The 19,241-nt window shown below is 45.8% G+C and overlaps 2 protein-coding genes across 2 annotated transcripts in view; one reads left to right on the forward strand and one right to left on the reverse strand.

Moving 5' to 3' along the window:
* Positions 1–19,241, forward strand: part of HORMAD1 (HORMA domain containing 1) — a 206,266-nt gene that overhangs the window by 41,012 nt on the left and 146,013 nt on the right. The gene's annotated exons all lie outside the window — the stretch shown is intronic.
* Positions 1,555–16,505, reverse strand: LOC138657985 (jeltraxin-like). Its single transcript, XM_069745569.1, has 3 exons — positions 16,471–16,505; positions 14,590–14,648; positions 1,555–2,742 (listed from the first exon to the last, which is right to left on the reverse strand). Exons 1-3 carry the CDS (start codon positions 16,473–16,475, stop codon positions 2,111–2,113), a joined length of 696 nt encoding a protein of 231 aa, XP_069601670.1. The 5' UTR covers positions 16,476–16,505; the 3' UTR covers positions 1,555–2,110.

Below are 19,241 nucleotides of genomic sequence, written 5' to 3' on the forward strand. Positions count from 1 at the left end.
GGAGTCAGCACACGTGCACATTGACAGCTCGGATGAGGCCACTTGTTCTTCCAGGTGTATCAGTTCAGTGAGCAGCAGCAGAAGGATTCTGTTCGGGCAGTGCTCACTCTAACCAAAGTGATGCCAATTCAGGGGAATTATGCACCAAGCCCTGGACCATGTCAAGCCTGCATGGGCACCCTAATTGGCATACTCATTAAAAACACTATTCATCAGTAGAACCAAGGACGTTACATAATGGGCATTTGCCTACGGTTATCAGGAGCAAACTTTATATTCCAGTAAATGATACCTTCATCAGTGAATAATCAACATTTTTCAGAATCTGAAACTATCTGGTCTAGAAACGTGGACCTTTTACTGTAATGATGCCTTTCTTACTCCTTGTGCCATATTGTACCTACTACAAATGATGGACCACACTCAAGATCTCTTGAAAGCTGAGCCATGGAAAAAACTCTTTTCCCTCCGAACTTCTCTATTGTACTATGTATTGCTTTTGTAGAGAGAGACCTGGGTTATTTGACTTACTGAGGAAGGCAAACTGGTTGCACAGGGGACATAGTTTGTTTAAAGATTGGGAAGAGTTTAGCTGAAGAGGTGATAGAATTTAGATATAGATTAGGAGGTTTAGATTAACAGGGACATAGTTTTGATAAAGAGGGAGAAGAGTGAAGATAAAGAGGGGGCACAGTTTAGATATTGAGGGAGAAGAGTGAAGATAAGTGAAGATAAAGAGGGACATAGTTTAAAGGGAACCTGTCACCCTACCCAGGCGTTTGAAACTAAAAGAGCCACCTTTTGTTCAGCAGTAATGCTGCATTCTGACAAGGTGGCTCTTTTAGTTATTGGTGCTGTAAATGTAGAAATAATCAGTTTTGTAATTTGTCCTAAATACCTGTCTTCAGTCCTGGAGGCAGGTCTTTCCCCCCCTGCTTCAGACGCCTCACAGCCATCACTCAAGTCTTCTTGGCGCCGAGCGCCGCCTCCTCGGCGCTGTTTGTTTTGAAATCTGCAGACGCCTGCGCTCTTTTGTCCTGCCTGTGGCAGGCGCAGTGAGCGCTGCCCGTCTGTCCTCATATGCAGTCTCGCTGACTGCGCCTGTGCGGCCGCCCTGCTTGTGAATCCCAGCCCCTCAGTGTCTTCTGATTTATTCACATTGCGGGGCTGGGATTCCTGGGCATGCGCACGGCGTGTCTAAGCCACTCACCCAGGCCGCAGTGCGCATGCCCAGGAATCCCAGCCACGGACCCAGACAGGCTGCGCTCACTGCGCCTGCCCCAGGCAAGACAAAAGCGCAGGCGCCGGCAGATTTCAAAACAAGACTTGAGTGACGGCTGTGTGGCGTCTGCAGCAGGGGGGGAAAGGCCTGCCTCCAGGACTGAAGACAGATATTTAGGACAAATTACAAAACCGATTATTTCTGCATTTACAGCACCAATAACTAAAAGAGCCACCTTGTCAGAATGCAGCATTACTGCTGCACAAGGTGGCTCTTTTAGTTTCAAACGCCTGGGGGGGTGACAGGTTCCCTTTAAATACAGAGGGAACAGACTTTAAGATAAAGAGGGGGCAGAGTTTGGATAAAGAGGGACAGAGTTTGTATAAACAGGGGCAGAGTCTAGATAAAGAGGGAGAGTCTAGATAAACAGGGACATAGTTTAGATAAAGAGGGGGACAAGTTTATAATGCCCAATTATATAAATTTGCAGACTTTAGTTAAACAGGGAAATAGTTTCGATAAACAAGGGGAAGAGATCAGATCACCAGGGACATAGCTAAGATAAAGAGGGGGAAAAATTGATATAAAGATGGGACACAGTTTAGATATAGATTGAAAAAAAGTTTAAATATAGAGCGAGCAGAGTTTAGATAAGGATGGGGCGAAACTTAAAAAAGGATTGAGAATAATTTAAATAGGGGAAGAGTTTAGCTAATGAGGAGGCAAATATTATATAAAAAGGGAAAGAGTTTAGATAAAGATGGGGCAAAGTTTAGGTTACAACATTGGAAGGTGTAAAATTTATGATTACACTGATCATTATGATTTTGATTTTGGAATATATTCATTAGACACAATTGTGAATATGAATAGTATATATTCAGGCAATCATGTAGGATAGGAGAAGCAGAATTCATTTTGTAGAACATTAGCATTTCCTCTTCTTTCATATTGATAATTTTTTGATGTAATAATATTTCCATTTATATCACCGTAGAAATAGAAATACTGTGTTAATTTTGCCGGCGACAGAACAAAATCCCACATATTGACCTCACATATTTCACCTACAAAAGACTGGACTGCCTCAAATGTACCACCATAAGTGTCCTGATCTTGCCCAAGGATGACATTCATTTGGGGACCAATGGGAGATCTGGTTTTAGTGACTCTTTTAGGGTAACATTTTCCATTGATCCACAGTTGGAGCAGTCCTGTAACAGAATCCCAAGTGACACAAGTATGCTTCCAGTCTAGAACCTCAGGATCCACCTTGAACCGAATATCTTCCTGATTGACTGTAACAGATATTATATTTGGGGGCATCGAATAAATAAGAAATGTGTTATCATTTTTTGAACCAGGGGTGGCTATAGAGAACAGGGCATAATGGCGGCTGAGTTCAGTGTAGGAGCGCAGACATACGGTAAGTTGTTTCAAGGCGCTAGACAGTCTTGGCTTCAGAATCACGTAGTCAGTAGCTGTTTGCCAGGGAAATAGGATTACATTTTTTCCCACATCTAAAGAAAAAAAAGAGAGTAATAATATAATAATTACGAGGAAATTCACTACCATCATCAACATAAACATTATCGTAATTATGACAAGTATTGGCTTAAAACTTGTGACTCTTTACAAATTATCCTATGCTTTTTCAGTCACTTGAGGCCTAGGCCTCAGAACTGAATCTATAATATAATGCTAGGAGCATCACTCTGTCCGAAGCCTTTAACCCCTTCAAGACCCAGCCTATTTTGACCTTAAAGACCTTGCCGTTTTTTGCAATTCTGACCAGTGTCCCTTTATGAGGTAATAACTCAGGAACGCTTCAACGGATCCTAGCGGTTCTGAGATTGTTTTTTCGTGACATATTGGGCTTCATGTTAGTGGTAAATTTAGGTCAATAAATTCTGCATTTATTTGTGATAAACACGGAAATTTGGCGAAAATTTTGAAAATTTCGCAATTTTCACATTTTGAATTTTTATTCTGTTAAACCAGAGAGATATGTGACACAAAATAGTTAATAAATAACATTTCCCACATGTTTACTTTACATCAGCACAATTTTGGAAACAAAATTTTTTTTTGTTAGGAAGTTATAAGGGTTAAAATTCGACCAGCGATTTGTCATTTTTACAACGAAATTTACAAAACCATTTTTTTTAGGGACCACCTCACATTTGAAGTCAGTTTGAGGGGTCTATATGGCTGAAAATACCCAAAAGTGACACCATTCTAAAAACTGCACCCCTCAAGGTACTCAAAACCACATTCAAGAAGTTTATTAACCCTTCAGGTGCTTCACAGCAGCAGAAGCAACATGGAAGGAAAAAATGAACATTTAACTTTTTAGTCACAAAAATTATCTTTTAGCAACAATTTTTTTATTTTCCCAATGGTAAAAGGAGAAACTGAACCACGAACGTTGTTGTCCAATTTGTCCTGAGTACGCTGATACCTCATATGTGGGGGTAAACCACTGTTTTGGCGCACGGCAGGGCTTGGAAGGGAAGGAGCGCCATTTGACTTTTTGAATCAAAAATTGGCTCCACTCTTTAGCGGACACCATGTCACGTTTGGAGAGCCCCCGTGTGCCTAAAAATTGGAGCTCCCCCACAAGTGACCCCATTTTGGAAACTAGACGCCCCAAGGAACTTATCTAGATGCATAGTGAGCACTTTGAACCCCCAGGTGCTTCACAAATTGATCCGTAAAAATGAAAAAGTACTTTTTTTTCACAAAAAAATTCTTTTAGCCTCAATTTTTTCATTTTCACATGGGCAACAGGATAAAATGGATCCTAAAATGTGTTGGGCAATTTCTCCTGAGTACACCAATACCTCACATGTGGAGGTAAACCACTGTTTGGGCACATGGTAAGGCTCGGAAGGGAAGGAGCGCCATTTGACTTTTTGAATGAAAAATTATTTCCATCGTTAGCGGACACCATGTCGCGTTTGGATAGCTCCTGTGTGCCTAAACATTGGCGCTCCCCCACAAGTGACCCCATTTTGGAAACTAGACCCCCCAAGGAACTAATTTAGATGCCTAGTGAGCACTTTAAACCCTCAGGTGCTTCACAAATTGATCTGTAAAAATGAAAAAGTAATTTTTTTTCACAAAAAAATTCTTTTCGCCTCAATTTTCTCATTTTCACATGGGCAGTAGGATAAAATGGATCATAAAATTTGTTGGGCAATTTCTCCCGAGTACGCCGATACCTCATATGTGGGGGTAAACCACTGTTTGGGCACTCGGCAGGGCTCGGAAGAGAAGGCGTGCCATTTGACTTTTTGAATGGAAAATTAGCTCCAATTGTTAGCGGACACCATGTCGCGTTTGGAGAGCCCCTGTGTGCCTAAACATTGGAGCTCCCCCACAAGTGACCCCATTTTGGAAACTAGACCCCCCAAGGAACTTATCTAGATGCATATTGAGCACTTTAAACCCCCAGGTGCTTCACAGAAGTTTATAACGCAGAGCCATGAAAATAAAAAATAATTTTTCTTTCCTCAAAAATGATTTTTTAGCCTGGAATTTCCTATTTTGCCAAGGATAATAGGAGAAATTGGACCCCAAATATTGTTGTCCAGTTTGTCCTGAGTACGCTGATACCCCATATGTGGGGGTAAACCACTGTTTGGGCGCACGGCAGGGCTCGGAAGGGATGGCACGCCATTTGGCTTTTTAAATGGAAAATTAGCTCCAATCATTAGCGGACACCATGTCACGTTTGGAGAGCCCCTGTGTGCCTAAACATTGGAGATCCCCCAGAAATGACACCATTTTAGAAACTAGACCCCCAAAGGAACTAATCTAGATGTGTGGTGAGGACTTTGAACCCCCAAGTGCTTCACAGAAGTTTATAACGCAGAGCCATGAAAATAAAAAAAAAAAATATTTTCTCAAAAATGATCTTTTAGCCTGCAATTTTTTATTTTCCCAAGGGTAACAGGAGAAATTTGACCCCAAAAGTTGTTGTCCAGTTTCTCCTGAGTACGCTGATACCCCATATGTGGGGGTAAACCACTGTTTGGGCACATGCCGGGGCTCGGAAGTGAAGTAGTGACGTTTTGAAATGCAGACTTTGATGGAATGCTCTGTGGGCGTCACGTTGCGTTTGCAGAGCCCCTGATGTGGCTTAACAGTAGAAACCCCCCACAAGTGACCCCATTTTGGAAACTAGACCCCCAAAGGAACTTATCTAGATGTGTGGTGAGCACTTTGAACCCCCAAGTGCTTCATAGAAGTTTATAATGCAGAGCCGTGAAAATAATAAATACGTTTTCTTTCCTCAAAAATAATTATTTAGCCCAGAATTTTTTAATTTTCCCAAGGGTAACAGGAGAAATTTGACCCCAATATTTGTTGTCCAGTTTCTCCTGAGTACGGTGATACCCCATATGTGGGGGTAAACTACTGTTTGGGCACATGCCGGGGCTTGGAATTGAAGTAGTGACGTTTTGAAATGCAGACTTTGATGGAATGCTCTGCGGGCGTCACGTTGCGTTTGCAGAGCCCCTGATGTGCCTAAACAGTAGAAACCCCCCACAAGTGACCCCATTTTGGAAACTAGACCCTGAAAGGAACTTATCTAGATGTGTGGTGAGCACTTTGAACCCCCAAGTGCTTCATAGAAGTTTATAATGCAGAGCCGTGAAAATAATAAATACGTTTTCTTTCCTCAAAAATAATTATTTAGCCCAGAATTTTTTATTTTCCCAAGGGTTACAGGAGAAATTGGACCCCAAAAGTTGTTGTCCAGTTTCTCCTGAGTACGCTGATACCCCATATGTGGGGGTAAACCACTGTTTGGGCACACGTCGGGGCTCAGAAGGGAAGTAGTGACTTTTGAAATGCAGACTTTGATGGAATGGTCTGCGGGTGTCACGTTGCGTTTGCAGAGCCCCTGGTGTGCCTAAACAGTAGAAACCCCCCACAAGTGACCCCATTTTAGAAACTAGACCCCCCAAGGAACTTATCTAGATATGTGGTGAGCACTTTGAACCCCCAAGTGCTTCACAGACGTTTACAACGCAGAGCCGTGAAAATAAAAAATCATTTTTCTTTCCTCAAAAATTATGTTTTAGCAAGCATTTTTTTAGATTCACAAGGGTAACAGGAGAAATTGGACCCCAGTAATTGTTGCGCAGTTTGTCCTGAGTATGCTGGTACCCCATATGTGGGGGTAAACCACTGTTTGGGCACACGTCAGGGCTCGGAAGTGAGGGAGCACCATTTGACTTTTTGAATACGAGATTGGCTGGAATCAATGGTGGCGCCATGTTGCGTTTGGAGACCCCTGATGTGCCTAAACAGTGGTAACCCCTCAATTCTACCTCCAACACTAACCCCAACACACCCCTAACCCTAATCCCAACTGTAGCCATAACCCTAATCACAGCCCTAACAGCAACACACCCCTAACCACAACCCTAACCCCAACACACCCCTAACCATAACCACAACCCTAATTCCAACCCTAACCCTAAGGCTATGTGCCCACGTTGCGGATTCGTGTGAGATATTTCCGCACCATTTTTGAAAAATCTGCAGGTAAAAGGCACTGTGTTTTACCTGCGGATTTTCCGCGGATTTCCAGTGTTTTTTGTGCGGATTTCACCTGCGGATTCCTATTGAGGAACAGGTGTAAAACGCTGCGGAATCCGCACAAAGAATTGACATGCTGCGGAAAATACAACGCAGCGTTCCCGCGCGGTATTTTCCGCACCATGGGCACAGCGGATTTGGTTTTTCATATGTTTACATGGTACTGTAAACCTGATGGAACACTGCTGCGAATCCGCAGCCAAATCCGCACCGTGTGCACATAGCCTAATTCTAAAGGTATGTGCACACGCTGCGGAAAACGCTGCGGATCCGCAGCAGTTTCCCATGAGTTTACAGTTCAATGTAAACCTATGGGAAACAAAAATCGCTGTACACATGCTGCGGAAAAACTGCACGGAAACGCAGCGGTTTACATTCCGCAGCATGTCACTTCTTTGTGCGGATTCGGCAGCGGTTTTACAACTGCTCCAATAGAAAATCGCAATTGTAAAACCGCAGTGAAATGCGCAGAAAAAAACGTGGTAAATCCGCCATAAATCCGCAGCGGTTTAGCACTGCGGATTTATCAAATCCGCAGCGGAAAAATCCGCAGAGGACCAGAATACGTGTGCACATTCCTAACCCTAACCCTAGCCCTAACCCTAACCCTACCCCTACCCCTACCCCTAACCCTACCCCTACCCCTAACCCTACCCCTACCCCTAACCCTACCCCTAACCCTAACCCTACCCCTAACCCTACCCCTAACCCTAACCCTACCCCTAACCCTACCCCTACCCCTAACCCTATTCTAACAGTGGAAAAAAAAAAATTTCTTTATTTTTTTATTGTCCCTACCTATGGGGGTGACAAAGGGGGGGGGGTCATTTATTATTTTTTTTATTTTGATCACTGAGATAGATTATATCTCAGTGATCAAAATGCACTTTGGAACGAATCTGCCGGCCGGCAGATTCGGCGGGCGCACTGCGCATGCGCCCGCCATTTTGGAAGATGGCGGCGCCCGGGAGAAGAAGGACGGGACCACGGCTGGATCGGTAAGTATGATAGGGTGGGGGGGGACCACGGGGGGGGGATCGGAGCACGGGGGGGGGAATCGGAGCGCGGGAGGGGTGGAACGGAGCGCGGGGGGCGTGGAACGGAGCACGGGGGGGCTGGAATGGAGCACGGGGGGGTGGAACGGAGCACGGGGGGGGGTGGATCGGAGTGCAGGGGGGGTGATTGGAGCACGGGGGGGTGATTGGAGCACGGGGGGAGCGGGCACGAGCACGGGGGGGGAGCGGAGCACAGGACGGAGGGGAGCCGGAGCAGTGTACCGGCCAGATCGGGGGGGTGGGGGGGCGATCGGAGGGGTGGGGTGGGGGCACACTAGTATTTCCAGCCATGGCCGATGATATTTCAGCATCGGCCATGGCTGGATTGTAATATTTCACCCGTTATAATGGGTGAAATATTACAAATCGCTCTGATTGGCAGTTTCACTTTCAACAGCCAATCAGAGCGATCGTAGCCACGAGGGGGTGAAGCCACCCCCCCTGGGCTAAACTACCACTCCCCCTGTCCCTGCAGATCGGGTGAAATGGGAGTTAACCCTTTCACCCGATCTGCAGGGACGCGATCTTTCCATGACGCCGCATAGGCGTCATGGGTCGGATTGGCACCGACTTTCATGACGCCTACGTGGCGTCAAAGGTCGGGAAGGGGTTAAAGACTGCGCAAGCGTGACGCATCTGTGCAGTCTGGACCCCACAGAGTTACTCATCCGGCAGCAGTGTAGCTACCGGGGGGCAGAGGGGGCCCACCCGGAGCTACTCTACTGTAACTGCATTGGCGTGCACAGTGCGCCGATGCAGTTACATTCTGCGGCAGAGCAGGGAGAATCAGAGAGGGGTTACGATCACAGGGGGTGTGACGACGTCACAGCCCGGCGCTCGTGGCCCGGAGGTGAGCGGAAGCAGGGAGCAGCGCAGGAACCAGAAAGAAGAGAGTTGAGTATTTATTTATTGTTTTTCTTTATGGGGGCTACCTTATATACAGAGTCTGCCTGTGGGGGGTGCTGCCTTATACTACAGAGTCTGCCTGTGGGGGGGTGCTGCCTTATACTACAGAAACTGCCTGTGGGGGAGATTCTGCCTTATACTACAGGGTCTGTCTGTAGGGGGTGCTGCCTTATACTACAGAGTCTGCCTATGGGGTGCTGCATTATGCTACAGAGTCTGCCTGTGGGATGCTGTCTTATACTACAGGGTCTGCCTATGGGGTGCTGTCTTATACTACAGGGTCTGCTTATGGGGTGCTGCCTTATACTGCAGAGTCTGCCTATGGGGTGCTACCTTATACTACAGGGTCTGCCTATGGGGAGTTGCCTTATGTTACAGAGTCTGCCTATGGGGGCTGCCTTATGCTATATAGCAGTGCTTCTCAACTCCAGTCCTCAAGACCCACCAACAGGTCATGTTTTCAGGATTTCCTTAGTATTGCACAGGTGATAATTTCATTACCTGCTCAAGCATTAATTCCATCACCTGGGCAATACTAAGGAAATCCTGAAAACAGATCTGTTGGTGGGTCTTGAGGACTGGAGTTGAGAAACACTGCTATAGAGTCTTCCAGGAACCAGGAAGAAGAGAGGTGAGTATTTATTTATTGTTTTTCTTTATGGGGGCTACCTTATATACAGAGTCTGCCTGTGGGGGGTGCTGCCTTATACTACAGAGTCTGCCTGTGGGGGGGGGTGCTGCCTTATACTACAGAGTCTGCCTGTGGGGGGATTCTGCCTTATACTACAGGGTCTGTCTGTGGGGGGTGCTGCCTTATACTACAGAGTCTGAGTGTGGGGGGGATTCTGCCTTATACTACAGGGTCTGTCTGTGGGGGGGGGGGGTGCTGCTGCATTATACTACAGAGTCTGCCTATGAGGTGCTGCCTTATACTACAGAGTCTGCCTATGGGGTGCTGTCTTATACTACAGAGTCTGCCTATGGCGTGCTGTCTTTTTTACAGAGTCTGCCTATTGGGAGCTGCCTTATATTATAGAGTCTGCCTGTGGGTGGCTGCCTTATACTACAGAGTCTGCCTATGGGGGCTGCCTTATGCTATAGAGTTGACAGATTGGGGGCGCAGAATGGGTGCAGCACATGACAGAATGGGGTGCAGGATGGGAGCAGCACATTACAGAATGGGGAGCAGGATGGGAGCAGCACATGACAGAATGGGGGCCCAGGATGGGAGCAGCATGACAGGATGGGGACGCAGGATGAGAGCACTACATGACAGGATGGGGACGCAGGATGAGAGCACTAGATGACAGGATGGGGACCCAGGATGAGAGCACCACATGACAGGATAGGGGTGCAAAATTGGAGTAGCACATACCTGGATGGGGGCAGCACATACCAGAATTGGGGCGCAGGGTGGGAGCACATGACAGGATGGGGGCACAGGAAGAGAGTAGCACATGACAAGATGGAGGCGCACAAAACAGGGTGATGGTGCAGGATGGGGCTGCACATGACAAGAAAGGGGTGCAGGATGGGGGCTGCACATGACAGGAAGGGGGCACAAGATGGTAGCAGCACATGACAAGATTTGCGCGCAGGATGGAAGCAGCACATACCAGGATGGAGACCATCTAATATATAAAGCTGAATGTGTGTGTATGTGTGTATGTCCGGGATTGGCATCTGCACCGTCGCAGCTACAGCCACAAAATTTTGCACAGTCACGTCTGGACCCCGAGAGCGTCATAGGCTATGTTGTGAGGTGAAATTTTAACCCCGCGCGTTCCAATTCACCAAACAATTTTGCTCCTATCTACATAATGGGGAAAAAGTGGAAGGAAAAGTGATGGAGGCAAATTGACAGCTGCCAGATGTGAACAAGGGGGACTTAAAGAGTGAGAGCGATGGCGCCAAAGAGTATATACTGTATAGTTGCTAAGGTGGACACCCAGGTATATACTATATACAGGAGGAGATGACACACAGGTATATACTATATACAGGGGAGATGACACACACATATATACTATATACAGGGGAGATGACACACAGGTATATACTATATACAGGAGGAGATGACATACAGGTATATACGATATACAGGAGATGACACACACATATATACTATACACAGGGGAGATGACACACAGGTATATACTATATACAGGAGGAGATGACACACTGGTATATACTATATACAGGGGAGATGATATACAGGTACATACTATATACAAGGGAGATGACACACAGGTATATACTATATACAGGGGAGATGACACACAGATATATACTATGTACAGGGGAGATGACACAGGTATATACTATATACAGGGGGAAATGACACACAGGTATATACTATATACAGGAGGAGATGACATACAGGTGCATACTATATACAGGACGAGATGACACACAGGTATATACTACATACAGGAGCAGATGCCACACAGGTATGTACTATATACAGGAGGAGATGACTTACCGGTATATACTATATACAGGAGGAGATGACACACGTATATACTATATACAGGAGGAGATGACATACAGGTATATACTATATAAAAGAGGAGATGACACATAGGTATATAGAGGAGATGACATACAGCAGGTATATACTATATACAGGGGAGATGACATACAGGTATATACTATATACAGGAGATGACATACAGGTATATGCTATATATAGGAGGAGATGACATACAGGTATATAGTATATACAGAAGAGATGACTTACAGGTATATACTATGTACAGGAGGAGATGACACATAGGTATATACAATATACAGGAGGAGATGACACAGCAGGTATATACTATTTACAGGGGAGATGACATACAGGTATATACTATATACAGGAGATGATATACAGGTGTATACTATATATATATAAGGGAGATGACAAACATGTATATACTGAGGGGAAAATGAGAGGTGTGAGGTGAAAATGAGGGGTGTGAGGTGAAAATGAAAAGGTGTGAGTGCAAAATGAGAGGAGTGAGGGAAAATAGTGGAGTGATCGGAAAATGACAGATGTGAGGTCGAAATGACAAGTGTTAGGGGGGAATGAGAGGAGTGAGGGGGACAATAAAAGGAGTGAGGGGGAAAATGAGAGGTGTAAGGGAGAAAATGAGAGATGTGAGGGGGAAAATGTGAGGCGTGATGGGAAAATAAGAGAAGTGAGGTGCTATAACTAACCACAGATGTTTACTATGCCCAGGCAACGCCGGGCTCTTCAGCTAGTATACCAATATAAATGCTCACCACCCGGGCGTAAAACGGGTTCAGTAGCTAGTCTTTACTATAAGATTCCAACTTAAAGTGGTCACCATCTCATTGGGAGGCTCACACACGTTGGTCAAAATGTCAGGATCAGTCACACTTGATTCTGTCTTACGGAAAAGAAGGCACATCATAATGGAATCTGTCTTCACAGAAAGACAGAACAAAAGGATCTTATTGGATTGAAAAGATGTAACGAATAGTCATACTAGATTCAGTCTGCGGGGGAAAGATGTAACATTCATACTGGATTCTGTCTTTTGGGAAAGAAGGATCAGTCATTGAATTCGGCTTTTGAAAAAAGAAGAATCCGTCATACTGGATTGTGCCTTTGAGGAAAGAAGGAATGGTAATATTGATTTCACCCATCGGGGAAAGTTGGAATGAACGGTCATACTGGATTCTGTCTTCTGAGAAAAAGGGAACATTCAGACTGGATTCTGTCTTTGGGGAAATATGGAAGAAAAGGTCATATTGGATTCTATTTTCAGGAAAAGATGTAACGGTCATTCTGGATTCTGTCTTTGGGGAAAAACAGAACTGTCAAACTGAATACTGTCTATGTGGAAAGATGAAACATTCAGACTAGAATCAGCCTTCATGTAAAGATGGAACAGTCATATTGTATTCAGCCTTTTTGAAAAAGAAAAATCAGTTTTATTGGATTCTGCTTTTGAAGAAAGTATGATCAGTCACACTGGATTGTGTTTTCGAGGAAAGAAGGAACAGTCATTTTGGATTCAGTCTTTGCAAAAAGATGTAAAGAATGGTCATCCTAGGCTCTGTCTTCGGGGAAAGAAGGAACATTTAGACTGGATTCTGTGTTTTACGAAAGATGGAACTGTCATATTGGATTAGATTCAGTCTTTGGAAAAAAAGGATTAGTCATTTTGGATTAGTTTTTTGGAGAAAGAAAGATCAGCCATACGAGATTTTGTGTTCAAGGAAAGAAGGAGTGGTCATATAGGATTAGGTCTTCAGTGAAATAAGATAAGGTCATATTGAATACAATCCCCTGTCTGTATACTTTCTATGTTGATCATTCAAATTGCTGAAAACTGGAGCACTTATATGATGCCCCCACCATATGTTCAACCTAGCAGACCGAAGGGGGACACAGTAACGGCAGTCTGGGATGTGTGTATCATTTTAGTGTGGTGGATAATTCCAACTTTTATTGTACTGCAGATTTGAGCATTTTGATTGGCAGGACTGACTATTAGGCCCCTGTATACAGTGGCGTATCCCGGGGGGCGGGGGGGCAGCCGGGCCGACAGGGGGGCACCAGCGGGGCCGCCTGATGATGCAGCATTGCGGCGGTCCAAGCCAGGCTCCTCGTCGGCGCATTCTGCTGCCCCCACAGTAAGATAATCCCGTTTGTTCTCTGAGCTGGCTGTCAAATTGACAGCCGGCTCAGAGAAAGTGCTGCTGCTGCGCGTCGCTAGTACCCAGTACGGCTTACCTTGTGAGACGACAGTCCCTTCCCTTCTCAGTTTAAGCCAGTGCCTGCGCCCCTGACAACCGCTGAGAGGCGCTGACCGCCGCTGGCACTTCCGCATCAGGGAAGCGCCAGCAGCGGCTGACGTCACTGAGCGTTTGACAGGCTGCTGCTTCATTCGTTGCGCCAGTGTTCGGTTCGGGTCTGTAGTGTTGCGTTGGATAGTAACGTCGGTGCCGGTGGTAAGTGCTCCAGACCGCGGCCGCGGGGACCGGGTAATGGAGCTGAAGTCTGAACTTTGAAGACACCGACCGACCGAGTCACTGAACTTTCAGAATCATTTCTGAATGATTAACTTTGAAATGAGCCTGCCTGCATGCATGATAGGGGGAGGGGGAGGGAGCAGCGGCCAGGGGCAACAACGCAAAATGGGTATGTGTCACTTGTGAGTCTGAGGACTGTGAAGCAAAGGCAAAGCCTGAGCCAGGGGGGGCAGCTGAATGAAAGACTGAGGGAACATATCATGATATGGGGGGATGCGGATGGGGCAGAAATCAGGACATTAAGGGGGCACAACAAATCAGAACGGTATGGGGGCACAAATCTGGACATTATGGGGGCACAAATCTGGACAGTATGGCCCATAAATTTACAGGAATGTACCTTGGCTTGGTCATACAGTTTCAATAGAGTTATGGTTCAAATGGGGGGGGAGGGGGAAGGCGCCAAAACTGATCCTTTGCCCCGGGTGCAGGAAAGGCTAGATACACCTCTGCCTGTATAGTAAACATCATGACATTGCAGGGCCTAATAAGGAGAATAGGATGCCCGGGAAGACAGCATGTAGTTGGAAGTTTGAGGTGCTATGGTTTGTTTGTCACAGGGCACAGATGTAGTCCCTGGACCAGGGTCCTGCAAATCTTTTTGCTCTAATCTAATGCACTACAATGTTGAAAATCACATAAAACCCAAGTGTAAACATGTACTTAATGGTCTATAGTAGTCTAATAAAAATAATCCCAGAATCTGTTATGTTATTGTAATAAAATTTCTGATAGAACTTTACATACTTCCCTGTGAGAAGCTTTCATGAAGGATCACAAGAAACAGCACTATGCTTTTCACCTCTCTAGAAAAAAATAATGTACATGTGATATATAGTGTGACCGACAAATTGTACAGTTTCATTATAAAACAATATCCATTATCGGACATTTGATTTACACCAGACCTAATATGAACTAAAGACTCAAGAGGCTATGGCTGGCAAGTAAGCCTATTTCACTGCTTTAATCTTTACACTTTAAAATGACCCAATATGACTCTTAAAAAACCTTTTCACTTCCTCCTTATTCCTAAATGTGGGTTACTACCACAAATCTCAGTGGTCAAGGCAGGACCACCGATTCAAAATTGGGCTTGAAATTAACACTCAGTACCCTAATAACATTGAACTTCCTCCCTCTTACATTTCCACTTCATCACTTTCAGCATTAAGGTACCGTCACACTAAGCGACGCTGCAGCGATACCGACAACGATGTCGATCGCTGCAGCGTCGCTGTTTGGTCGCTGGAGAGCTGTCACACAGACAGCTCTCCAGCGACCAACGATCCCGAGGTCCCTGGTAACCAGGGTAAACATTGGGTTACTAAGCGCAGGGCCGCACTTAGTAACCCGATGTTTACCCTCGTTACCAGCGTAAACATTAAAAAAACAAACACTACATACTTACCTTCAGCTGTCTGTCCTCCGGCGCTGTGCTTTCCTCTGCACTGTCAGCGCCGGTCAGCCGGAAAGCAGAGCGGTGACGTCACTGCTCTGCTTTCCGGCTGGCTGGCGCTGACACAGGATGCAGGAGGAGTGCAGAGAAGCACAGCACCGGGGACAGACAGCGGTAGGTAAGTATGTAGTGTTTGTTTTTTTAACGTTTACGCTGGTAACCAGGGTAAACATCGGGTTACTAAGCACGGCCCTGCGCTTAATAACCCGATGTTTACCCTGGTTACCAGTGAAGACATCGCTGGATCGGCGTCACACACGCCGATCCAGCGATGTCAGCGGGAGATCCAGTGACGAAATAAAGTTCTGGACTTTCCTCAGCGACCAACGATCTCCCAGCAGGGGCCTGATCGTTGGTCGCTGTCACACATAACGATTTCCTTAACGATATTGTTGCTACGTCACAAAAAGCAACGATATCGTTAACGATAGAGAATCGGTACTTCCACCACAAAGACTAAAGAACATCACACCCAGCCAGATAGACTCTGCTCTTTGCTGATGAGGGGTAAATATCCAGAAACAAGCTTTCTATAAATTAATTTCTGGCTTGGCATTTATCCCTGATCATGTTGCAAGGGTCCTTAAAGGGAATCTGTCACCCCAAAAATCGTATATGAGCAAAGGCCACCGGCATCAGTGGCTTATCTACAGCATTATCTACAGCATTCTGTAATGCTGTAAATAGGCCCCCGATGTAACCTGAAAGGTAAGAAAAACAGGTCGTATTTTTGAGGTGACAGATTCCCTTTAAAATATCAAACACTCACTTATAGGGTAACCGCCTCTCCTTGATGGTAATTTGTGAGACAGCTTTCTTGCAGAACACACACTAATTAACCGATCATTTACTGAGCACAGGTGAGGATGTAAACTAGAATTGGTTGCATTATATGACCAGGCGACAAAACTTTTGTCTTGCCAAAATCTGACCATGTCCATTAACTGATCAATATTTCTGCATTGATGCCAATTTATTTTCTTAGCCTAAACCACATTTTGGAGGGTTTCAGCTTTCAAAAGAATAATTTATACAACCAATGGATGAATTTAACCTCAGGTTATAAGCTTTTATTTACATAACATGGATAAACGAGATAACTTCTGTCAGGGAGTGTAATCTTCATACATCTTTCTATCTCAGCAATAGCAACAAAGCAGAGAACTTACCTCATCTTTAATATAATGCCAGACTTTGGAAGTGATTTTCTAGTAAATGTTAAAAAAAATGAGATTAGTAAAATATAAAAAAAAGAAACAACATAATAAAAAATTAAAATCTTGATTTCTTTTTCTAAATTTGTGTTAATGAATAGCTACCTTTCTTCCAGCGTTGCTTCCTCTTGTGTTAGATTGTTTAAATGCCTTGTCTTTATATACTTTAAAGTCTCATATAATAAATATATTGCTATTTATTTAAAAGGGAGTTTCATTATATCATTCAGTTATGCAAATTTTTTTTATGATATCTCTTAGATGTAAAAGATAACAGGTCTAGTTTACAGAAATCATTAACACTTGATTGTGCAGGGCCACAAAAATCTTCTTAATTCCTTCTATTTATGCATATTAACCCCTTCAAGACCCAACCTGTTTTCACATTTCTGACCCGGCCAATTTTTACAATTCTGACCACTGTCCCTTTATGAGGTAATAACTCTGGAACGCTTCAGTGGATCCCATTGATTCTGAGACTGTTTTCTTGTGAAATATTGTACTTTATGATAGCAGTAAAATTTCCTCAATATGATGTTAAGGACCGGCGGAACGCACTAAGTATAGATAATAAGAAACTAGGTGCGTTCGCAGTCCGAGGTCCACCATGCAGGTAAAAGACCCTGCTGCTAGTAAGACGGACTATATGGCGGTACTAAGTATACACACATGGGTTAACTTCACCCTGCGTGAAGGAAGCGATCCTGTTGCGTCACAGGACCGCAGTACCGCACATAAAGCGCGAGCAAGAAGTCAGCGGACTCAACCCCTACACAGGATTGAAGTCCGATTAGACACTTGCTGGCACAACACCGCAACTGGGTGTGTCAGAGGAACATAAATAATAATATAAAGGCACAAGAGTGCGTGCGGTGCCGCACTGACGGACGCCACTAACCACCCAGGCTTGGGTCAGGAAAGCGCAGAGCAAGCGCACGGCGCCGTACTGGCGGACACAGCAACTGGTAGCTGTAATGTGTGTTTCGTGCTGTTGGATAAATCGGGCGCTAGATAGCAAACATACACCTTCCGTGAACAGACATTCAATAGGGAGGGTTATTTAAAGAGCGACTTTCACTCACAACACACACACATATTTACAAGACAATACTAGCGCATGGCCGTGCGGTCATGCGCAGTTTATATAGTAGCAGCACAGGAAGCAGCTCCAGAAGTTTTGTGGATGTGCTGCAATACCTGAGCATGTGACCCTCGATCTCCAACGGGAGATCCTGCCCTGGGCATGCTCAGACAGAGAAAAGCAGGACTTAGATCCAGAAACGTCCACTCGCCGCTGCCCAGCACTGGCTTCAATGGCAGAAGCAGGAAAAGCAGCAGTAACTCTTCGCACAGAGTCAGACTGAGCGAGACGCTGGGATCGACGTCCCTGCTGAGCAGACTCCACCGCGGCTGGAGAAGAATGGGAGACCGCAGCGGAGACGGATCGAGATTCCCCCAGTGCAGCAGAGGAAACTCGACTCCTAACATTACCCCCCCTCCTAGGGCCCCCCCCTCCTTGGGCATCACCACGTTCGAAGGCAGCAATGAGCTGCGGGGCCCGAATGTGCTCAACAGGCTCCCAGGACCTGTCCTCGGGGCCATAACCCTTCCAGTCCACCAAATAAAATTTTTTGCCACGTATCACCTTGCACCCCAAAATAGCGTTCACCTCATAATCGTCCGTAGACGAACCCGATGTCCCAGCAGATGACTCGGAAAACCGGGACATATACACAGGTTTCAAGAGGGACACATGAAAGGTGTCGGTGATACCCAGGCGTGGCGGAAGGGCCAAACGATAGACCACAGGATTAACCTGCTCGAGGACCTTGAACGGACCCAAGTAGGGAGGAGCAAATTTAGTGGACTCAACTCGCAGCCTGATGTTACGGGCGGAGAGCCACACCAAGTCGCCAGGAGCAAAGGTCGGAGCGGGGCGCCGATGAGCATCGGCGGAGGACCTCATTCTCTCCTTAGAGGCCCGAATGGCATCCTGAGTGCAGTCCCAAATATCCCGTGCCTCCACAGCCCAGTCTGCCACCCTGGAGTCGGCGGAAGACACGGGCATAGGCACAGGTACCCGTGGATGCTGACCATAGTTGAGGAGGAATGGGGTTTGTCCAGTGGAGTCGGCTACGGCGTTGTTCAGTGCAAACTCTGCCCATTATAGCAAGGATGCCCAGTCATCCTGCCTGGCTGAAACAAAATGTCGCAGGTATGTGACCAAGGTCTGGTTGGCCCTCTCTACCAACCCATTCGTCTCGGGATGATAAGCGGAAGAGAGATTCAACTCAATACTGAGAAGACGACAAAGCTCTCTCCAGAACCGAGATGCAAACTGGGGACCCCGGTCACTGACAATTTTGTCAGGCATACCATGTAGGCGGAAGATGTGTTTGATGAACAACGCTGCCAAGGCCCGTGCAGAAGGTAACCGTGGTAGCGGCACCAAATGCACCATTTTTGAGAAATGATCGGTGATGACCCAAATGATGGTACAGCCGCGAGACTTGGGTAAACCCACAACAAAGTCCATCCCGACCATCTCCCAGGGCCTATCTGCCACCGGCAAGGGATAGAGCAACCCAGCTGGCCTTTGACGCGGAGATTTCTTTTTGGCGCAGGAGACACACGCCAGAATATAATCCCTGACATCCCGGACCATATGTGGCTACCAGTACGTCCTCGCCAGTAGCTCAGATGTCCTCTTTGTCCCAAAGTGTCCA

The sequence above is a fragment of the Ranitomeya imitator genome, chromosome 1 (assembly GCF_032444005.1).
Source record: "Ranitomeya imitator isolate aRanImi1 chromosome 1, aRanImi1.pri, whole genome shotgun sequence".
Lineage (NCBI taxonomy): Eukaryota > Metazoa > Chordata > Amphibia > Anura > Dendrobatidae > Ranitomeya > Ranitomeya imitator.

Coding starts and splice junctions, on each gene's coding strand:
- LOC138657985 (XM_069745569.1), bottom strand. Junction 2,743..14,589: donor TGAAAGCTTCTCACAGGGAA/GTATGTAAAGTT, acceptor TTTTTTCTTTAG/ATGTGGGAAAAAATGTAATC.